A 9,271-nucleotide genomic window follows, 5' to 3' on the forward strand; every position below is an offset into this window, starting at 1 on the left:
AGTTTCTTATGCTACGAAAGTATCAGAGGAACTGAGGGTGGACATTTCCTTAAAGAAGGAAAAGCACTTAATCTCAGCTCAGTCTGTAGTGCAGAAAGACGGCCTGAGAAACCACCAAACACTGCCTCATACTGCTGCTGTATGATGGGTACACCATAGTATACACACACTAAACCAGTACACACTGCTATACATTATGTATGTGTTTGGTACTGCCGGCTGAAATTTCCTGGACATTTATTATCAGATTTAACAGCACTAATTTCTCATTATTCTAATCTCTCTGACCTTTTTGCATTCATAGACACTGTTTGATATAACACTCAAATAAGAACAAAAGGTTAGAGGAACAGGAAACAGTTTAATTCATCAGTGAAAGCAGAATTTGAACCACAGAGGGACGTCTAAGGGCACTGAAAAAGACAATGAAATGCTGCCCTCTAGTGTCTGTCTTTTATCCTCACAGTGAGCGAGGAACAGGTGTCTCAGCTCTCTCTGAGGACCTCTTCGTCCGGCCTTGAGAGGTTAGAACAGCATGTGCTGGAAGAACTTAGCTGTTAACTTATCAAAACGGAGCACTTAGCCTCGATTTAAAAGACTTCTGTCTACAGCTATCTGAAAATTATTGGGGATTTTTTGGCCGACCATAATCTGAGCAGATGGTTATGACCAAGAGTTCTTTAAAAGACACTGGACACATTGTCCACAAACTAGATTTCATCACTTAAAGCACAAGATGAACGGTGCTTTCAACAGCACGCTGTGCGCCAGGCAGATCAGACGATCACAGAAACGCCTTTTGAAAGTATTCTCTAGTCATTTATCATGGTGGCCAGTAAACGCCAACACAGTACAAAGCACCCTTGAGTTGGGATTTGAGGGCGTATTGTGCGTTTTTTCTGTAACTGACAACTTAACCTAACATTGAATAAAACGATTAGCCAATGAATCTATTAGTCCATTGACAGAAAACACTCAACCAACAATCATTTAACTGTCTTCAAACACTCTGAAGGAAAAGAAAAGCAGTTTGAATAAGTTCATTAAGGATTTGGGAAATTGTACCGGTTATTTCCTACAGACATTTTTCAGACCAATCAATGAATCAGTCTAGCAAGAAAATACCTGCTAGATGAGCTGATGATGAAAATAATCGTTCGTTGCAGTCCAACCTGACATTATCTCAGCTGTCCCTCGTGTCGAATTGAACAGCGCTGAAGCATGTTTGTTCTCATGTCAGTCAGAAAGACACTAATCAGGAGAAATTAAGATGCTCTCATCACAGAAAAACAGTTATCTGTCCTAAGTGATTTACAGAGGAAGTGTGAAAGACAAACTATCCACTAATCTCATTATTAAAAGCGATTAAGCTCTAAAGGTGTGGATCCAGCAGCACAAGCTCAAGTTTTACATGAATGATGTATCCACAGGTGATAATAAGCAAATTCCAATTAATGATTCAGTGGCTCGTTAAATTTTGATGAGAGGACCCCATGGAGTCATTAAGGAGCCTTGAGACATTAATTCACCTATTAATCTCAGTTTAATCTATACGTAAAATAATCAAGAATACTCATTCATTATAATTACACAGTTTAACATATTAATCACATCCCAATTAGGGTCTAAGGGGGAAGCTGTTCACTTAATGAGGTGGAGCCTGCCCAGCATCAACTGTGTGTACCCACACATAATGAGATCAAAGTTTCTCCACACACCAGTCCAATCAGTGGGATTAGAGTGGACAAAGGTCACCGGTTGTGGCATTAACATTGACAGAAACTCTGCAGAGCTCTAAGGACTGAAGCAAAGAGGAACAATGTAAGGCTTTCACTCATGGCGGCTCTCATACAGAGAGGTCTGAGGTTGATGTGCTTTAAAAATGAAAAGAAGCGTCCCGTAGAAAACTAGACGCCTACGAGTGCACATGAATTAGAATGAAAAGCAGTTTCATATGATTGTCCAAAAACTTTGATTTATTTATGTTTGTTCTACTTGACTCATCCCACTATGCCAACTTCAACACTTTGAAGCAAAGGGCAGCGCCAGCTTCAGATCTGAGGTCAGTGCCAGGAGTGTACTTCATAGCTAATATGCATCACGCTGGTGAAGCACTTACTGTGTTTTGGACAGTGCTGATTTGGGGTACCAGCACAGGCTGTAGATGCAGAGCAGGCATTTCTGGCACAACTTCACCTACTTTCAATGTGTATGGAGTAGAGAAAAGGTCCGACTGGAGTGCCAAGAAATGGACTCGGCTGACACCATATCTGCCCCACAAACAGGGCAAGTGCATCCAAGGGCACTAGTATAGTGTGTCCTTACCCAAAATGTGCCGATTCAGTGTGGCATAATCCAGAAACACTCTAAAGTAGTGCCATACACATACACTACAAGTATCTTGAAAATGTAAAAGAGAAGGCAAAGTACAACAAAAATGATAGAAATTTGAAAATTCAATAAAAAAAAAAAAACACATAAATAAGAGATCATAAAACACGACTATAAAAACTCATTATTTAAGAAGTCGTCATTCATGAACCCCGGAAATAAACTTCAGTAATAAAAAATCCAAAATGCGTCTCTGTATTTTCTGAGGAAAATGACATTACCAACACTCGGCTTAACTCCACGTCTATAAAAACATCAAGATGAAAAATCATGTTGTATTTCACTGACTGTGCCCGGCCCATCTGTGTGTGGGTGACCCACCGGCCGATCAGTATGTGCATGTATATGTAGACGTCTTCTGTATCGCCTCATGTTTTTGGCCTCACATCCAAATTGTCTTCTTTGGTGGTGTGTTTTGTGATGTAGGCTGAAACGTGTTGATCTGACAGTAAAGTAGTTCTGCATCAGCACAGGCTCATAGGTGGAGCGGGAACAAACGTCTGTATGGATTGAATTATTCTATCTGAATATTATGTCTTGAATTGGTTTAAAATAAAAGAGCTACACTTGCAAAACTGGTTGGTTTATAAATCTTACTCATATTTGCCGATGCCAATAATATAATCTCACCATAGGAAATAATACTGCTGAAACAAATATAGTTGTAAATGTTTACATTAAGATACTATTTTATCCAAATCAAAGGATTTTCTTTTTCGTCTGTTATTGATCGGTTCATTAAGTTTTCCAGTTTACAGGCCTGGTTTCAGCACCAGGAGCTGTCCACGTGTCCTGCAGTGTGATCTTTGTTCTCATGTCCTGGATGGCAGCTCTTCCTCAAAACTTCAATATGGTGTCCCACAAGAGCCAGTTTTCAGTCCACTGCATAGATAATGTCACCGTCCAGTGAAAACCATGCATCTCCAAAATGTCAGCTTTTCCTGAGTTGAGAAAAACTGCTCAGTTTTCACAGAGCTGGTGTTCAATCATGCTCTGTAATATAAAGGGATGTCCAGATAAAGTGTTTTTGGCCCTGATCCCAGTCCAAGCCCTCTTATATTGAGTATAATTTTCCACATTCACACCCCAATATTCACTGAGATATGGAGCTAAATGCTTGCAGCGTAGAGCCGGCCTGGCTGCTGTAGAGGACAGCAGTACTGCAACGGCAGCAGGCTGAGGTGGACACAACACGGTGAAGGAGAGTGAAAGTGAAGGAGAGTAAAGAAAGGATCTGCATATCTTTATTTATTTTCACTGATCCCAGCTCTTTAAAGCATGCCTGGATCGGCCCCAGTACCACTTCTTAAGGATGTGCTCGGTACATCTCCAGCAATATAACAGCTATGATCCTTTCCTGAGTGCATAAGGAAGCATTTGATCCTTCAGATTAAAGTGCCTTTTTAAGGGCAGTAGTATTTCTGACACCTAACATGCAGTCTTTTGGTGTGGGAGCAGATCCACTCAAACATGGGGAGAACTTCCTAACACATGCAAACCCAGAACAGACCAGAGCAGAGATTCACACCAGACCTTACTGTTGTTGAGACAGCGGAAGCCACTGTGCCATCTAAATAGATCTTAATTAAAAATGTCTTTGACTCCATATGCATTTATTAGAGAGTAGGGATGCTGAGATTCTGGGAGATTCTCCTCAGATGAAACAGTTTCAGGGTTTTCCTTTGGCTATATGAGGGTTGGTGGTATATGCATTATTGGCTCAAAAACAGTTAGACATGCCTTGTGCCATTGCACAATTTTCTTTGTTGGATGAATCATTTTGGCAACATAAAGCATGATTCATTTCTGATCCTCTGTGTGTTCTGGTTACTCCAGAATTACACGGCTGGTCTATTTTTGCCAGGGTGGGCTCACGTCGATGGGTTTTGTTCTGCGTGGAATTCACTAGTGAATGTTCTGCATACTTTTGAAAAAGCCTATATTTATTCGGTGCTGATATGAAATTAATATCAAATCATACTTTTGATGTGTTTATCACAGTCAAGACAGTGAATTATGGTTACATGAAGCCATTTTTCATTGTTCATATTATACATGCGTTGACAGTGTTTCCGGTGGGCCAGCGAGTGACACGAGCCTCATTCAAAGATGTTGCAGTGTTACAACGTCTCCACCAACAGGCAGCGCAGGAAGTTCACACAACAGTAAAATGAATGAGTACGAGAAAAGATGAAAAAAATGAAAAATTACATTTCAGCATAGGAATGTTTCACGAGTAACGCCTGTTGTGTGCGACTTATATGTGAGCACGCACATCAGATGATCATTTATCTGCTGACAGGCTGAATCCAGGCATACCATGGTACACAGACAGCTACTGTACACTATGTCATGTATTTACTAGCACAGCTCCTTAACTCGTCACTTCTCCTCTTCTTGTTCTTGTCTGGCTGTAAAGAAGCGTTATGGTGCAGTAATACTGAGTGCTGCGGTCACACGAATGGAAGCGGATGGGTGGCAGCTATCATGTAGGTAGTCTCACCTGTGGAGCTGTTACTCTGAAGGATGCTCCTGTTGTGGGGGTGGCAGGTCGTGGAGAGATGTTGTTCTGGGCCTGAGCCTGAGCTTGAGCCTGAGCCTGAGCCAAAGCTTGCTGAGGAACCATCACCAGCTGGCCCAACTCCGTCCGTACCAACACCATCCCTGAAGAAGCACAAGGGTCATTCGTTAGAGGTAACACCACATCAACATACATCACTGAATGGTATTTAAAGCAGCTCATGGCAGGTTTGTGGATTCTTCTGTTCACTTCCACAGATAAGAAAGTATCATCTTAACATTCTAGCAAGTTAAAAACAAATACTCTTAAACTGGCAGCCAGTGTAAATGCAATGTTTAACCTGCAGAGCCGCTTCAGCACAACTTCAGGTGGAAAATGATTCATTTAATTAATTTTCCACTGAATACTGGAAGGGTGGATGGTTTTACTGAAAACACTTGCTTCTGGCTGGAACAGGAAACCTCAAGTAGTCCCATTCCAATGGTTGACCACTGTCCTGAGCAACATTTACCACAGTGGAAACAGACCTAACTAAGGCTTAAACTGACTATAAACAAAGCGATGAACTTCTTCTGTGGTTAGCAGCCATGGTCTAAACGTAAGGCCTCCTATTACAGACGCCCCCTCATCTGTTAATGTCATATATCAGGACAACCCATCGTGTGTTATTGTTTATTTCACTGCACTACAGTGCTGCTCACGATGCTACTTCCCCAAATTAACATTGCAAGAAAAGATCAAGACCTCCCTGGATATCAGAATGAGTTGAAGGGCAAGATAAGACGTTTTATTACACATTTGTTTTTCTTTGCAGAATTTCCATTAAGTCAGAAACACCTGGCAAATTAGCCAAATTAGGGATACCAAACCGCCGCATCACTTGGCAGGTGGCGCAGGAATTCCCCACTCTGATTTCTTCCAAAGTTATTTAACAGTGAACACTGCTCGCCAGAGCGGCTGAGCTGCCCAAAAACACTTCCCTGTGCATCCCCAACTTTACTTACAGCTACAGAAACCACTTCATAACATTCATAAGAGACCATAATACACACACACACACACACACACACACACACACACACACACACTGCTCTGTCATGTGGGTTTGGGACTTTCAAAGCAACTCATACTAACTTTTTATGAATTTTTGCAATTTGTTACAAGCATAGTTTCCCCTAGTGATGCAGTATGAGGGTATTTACATTACAGCTAAATACAGTAAGGGACAGGCTGAGATACAGTGGTCTACTGAAAGCAGATGTGTGGACTGTCTGCAACCAAAAGAACTGTCACTGGTAGAGGACTACTGGAAAAGAAACTACCCCCAGTGGTGGGTGTTTGCATATCAGTAAGTAAGGCTGAAGTGCAGTCTTACATTCTCATCCTACAGCTGTCACGATGCCATCTATACATGCTGGCATGGCACTCCTGATCTCTGGCGAACATTATGAGTTAGAAGAGGAAACAACCTTTTGTTCTCTCGTGACAGAGGGTTGATTATCTCGTTAATGAACTTATTATAGCGAGAAAACGAGCTTTGTTTGTCTCAATCACAAGATAACAGCATTAAAAATAATAATAACTGCAAGCACGGCCACGCTCGGCTTCTGTGTACAGCAACCGAAAGACAACACAAACACAAATTGTGCAGATTCTGTGTGGAGGTCAACAGGTCTCCATTTATTAAGATGCCTTTGCCACCGTATTCTAAGCATGTGCCACTTTTCATAAAGCTCTTTGACCGACTCTTGATGTACTGTATGACTTTATGCACTATGGGTGAACAACTTGTTGTGTTTGGACTGACCTTAAGACATATTCCTTTATATTTGCACCTGGAATTTTGAGAAAAATGTGTTTGAAATTTCAGTGACAGTCACGATAACAGCTGCAATTCACTAAACTATGCTGAAGATGAAAAACCTTCAAATGCCTGCTTGTGGATGAGACATTTTGGTAACAGTGTCTGGTGTGTGAACACACTGGTGGTCACATTTACATGATTTCACTGGAAATAGCCTTGTCTCCTGCTGACAGCGAACTCATATAAATGAACTCATAAACTCATTTGCTTTGGGATATAAGCGTGACAGCGAGGCCATATGGCAAGACTTTTTCCTATGAGCAAGAAAAATCACATGTTTGATCTCTTATGGAGACTTAAGTTAAAGACTTGAGCATCAGCCAAGTCTCAAACGCAGGGAAAATCTTCATTTGACACTGCATGCTTCTTGTATGTTTTGTCTTTTTCTTATACAATTGTGGCACTGATGTTGTTTTATGGTGCTGTTAAAGATGCTTGGTGTATGTTGAATACTTGGCACGGTTCAGTTGACACATCGTAGCACTAAACACTGCTGGGTGAAGTGTTTGAATCCCCCAGGTGGCCATGCTCAAACACACGGCACCTCAGGAACAGGCACATACAAGTACAATATGTACAGTACAGGGGATAAGTTCCCCGACACATTCAGACAAACGTGGCACGAGAAGAGAATGTCACACACACAATCTCCTCACACTGAAGACAGTCATACAAACACCGTATCCTACTGACAACCAAACCCACGAGCCTCGCCTCAGGTCATTTGAACACAGGTGTACACGGCGGCTCCTTGCTGCTCGCCTCCCCCTCCTGCAAACCTTACCCGGTGGGATGGTAAACCCAGGGGGCAGCTGAATGGTAGTCTGCTGCTGAGGTGGTCTGACAATCAGCTGGGGGGCTACGATCCTTTGAGGTGCTGTAAGTCCAGGACGGGGCTGAGACTGTGCGGAGGCGGCCACAGCAGGCGTTGGAGAGGGGGCTGTGGGCCTGACCATGCTCAGGGTGGCGGTCACTGATGTCGTTTGACCAGTTCCACATGCAGAACTCGTTGCCACCCCTGTGACACAGACAGCAGCTGTGGCAGAGCTCAAAGGCTGGGTCACTGTTGTGGTGGTCGTAGCTGCTGCTGTGGTTGTTGGCGGTGTGACCACAGAAGGTGCAGGGGGAACAGTGCTTATTACAGAATTGACACCACCAGGCTGGCTGGACATTACAATTTTGGACTGACAGTCGTCTGTTTTGGAAGCCCCAGTGTCTGTGACCGGTTTGTCGTGGTTATCTTGTGAGGCTGAAGAGGTGACGGGTCCTATGCGCGTGCCCTGCTGGACCAGGGCCGACACGCTGGTCCCGTTGCCGTTCTGGGCGATGCTCGCCACAATATGACTGGGGAGTCGATGCAAAGCGATGGTGGGAGTCCCCCGGTCGAGCGCAATAGCCGACTGACCGACAGGGAGGTTAGCGTTAGATAAGGTGAAAGTCGAAGTGTTGATGGAGGATGTCACGGGTCGGGTAGAGTTGGCTGTGGTCGCACTGGTGTCCACGGGGATGACGTTTTCAGCCACCGCCGTGTTGCTGCTCCTTCGAGTCGTTACAGCCGCGCCGTTCAAACTCTTTATACGAGCCGAAGCGCTCCTCCGCGGTGTGGTTATGCGTTTTCTCGGCGGACAGGTTTCCGTCGACGTGTCGCCTGTGCCCGGGTTAACCTTAGACCCCCGGCTGGATGTGGTGCTGATGCTGGCTGGCGTAGACGCCAAAGTTGACACACCAGATGCAGTCAGTGTTGTGATGGATGCTCCATGTGATTGCGAACCGCTGCTAGTGGCGCTCACACCGGCAGCCGAAGTGGTGGGAGGCTCGCCAAAAGAAGGGGTACAAGCCAGAGAAGGAGACGTGACAGCTTTATCCGGGCTAGCGTCTTTAGAGTTGATCTCCTGGCGCATCTCAGGTTTATTACGCCGTCCTCGTTGTTGTTGTTCTAGTGTTGTGGTGCCCACTGGAGCTGGTAGCGTTTTTCGTAAGTGATGGTTAGCGGGGGCCACTGAGCCAGCGCCTCCGTTTTCGTCTGTTTTCCCTGCTGGGTTGCTTTGGCCAGCAAGCTGTGACTCTAACGAGCCCACGAGATCGCTCACTGCTTTCTCATCCACCTCTGAAAAGAGCATATCTTCCAGGGGGTCGGAGGCGCCCGCCATCTCTGATCACAGATAGCTCTTAGATTTTTTTACAGTGCGCCTGCGTGTTACTGGGCATTGTGGGAATGAATCTGACGTCATTAGAGGAGGGGAGGTGGGGGCGTCCTGGTTGTATTTTTCACGGTTTTTCTTCAAGTCTGATTTAAGGAAGTGTCGTCAACTGTTGTAAATAGTGTAAGTACGATGTAGTTACGTAACAACGCGAAACTGGGACGTGTCATATTTTCTACGTGTCTACATGCCACGGTTTAAACGAAAAATCGTGCAGTTTGATGCGTCCATAACAAATTATGCCACATCTTTGCATTTTCCACATCTACAAATGTATTATCCAGCAATATGGGG

General features: G+C 44.1%; 1 protein-coding gene across 2 annotated transcripts in view; it reads right to left on the reverse strand.

Moving 5' to 3' along the window:
• LOC143330245 (transcription initiation factor TFIID subunit 4) overlaps positions 1–8,974 on the reverse strand; it is an 88,415-nt gene extending 79,441 nt beyond the window's left edge. Inside the window, exons 1-2 of one of the 2 annotated variants that reach the window (XM_076746681.1) lie at positions 7,561–8,974; positions 4,895–5,055 (exon numbers count right to left, since the gene is read on the reverse strand). In XM_076746681.1, coding sequence (XP_076602796.1) covers positions 4,895–5,055; positions 7,561–8,926 — 1,527 coding nt within the window. In that variant the 5' untranslated portion in view covers positions 8,927–8,974. The remainder of the gene's footprint in view (positions 1–4,894; positions 5,056–7,560) is intronic. The other variant, XM_076746770.1, reaches the window with a different exon arrangement.
• Between the last annotated feature and the right edge of the window lie 297 nt (positions 8,975–9,271).

The sequence above is a fragment of the Chaetodon auriga genome, chromosome 1 (genome assembly GCF_051107435.1).
Source record: "Chaetodon auriga isolate fChaAug3 chromosome 1, fChaAug3.hap1, whole genome shotgun sequence".
NCBI classification, from domain to species: domain Eukaryota; kingdom Metazoa; phylum Chordata; class Actinopteri; order Chaetodontiformes; family Chaetodontidae; genus Chaetodon; species Chaetodon auriga.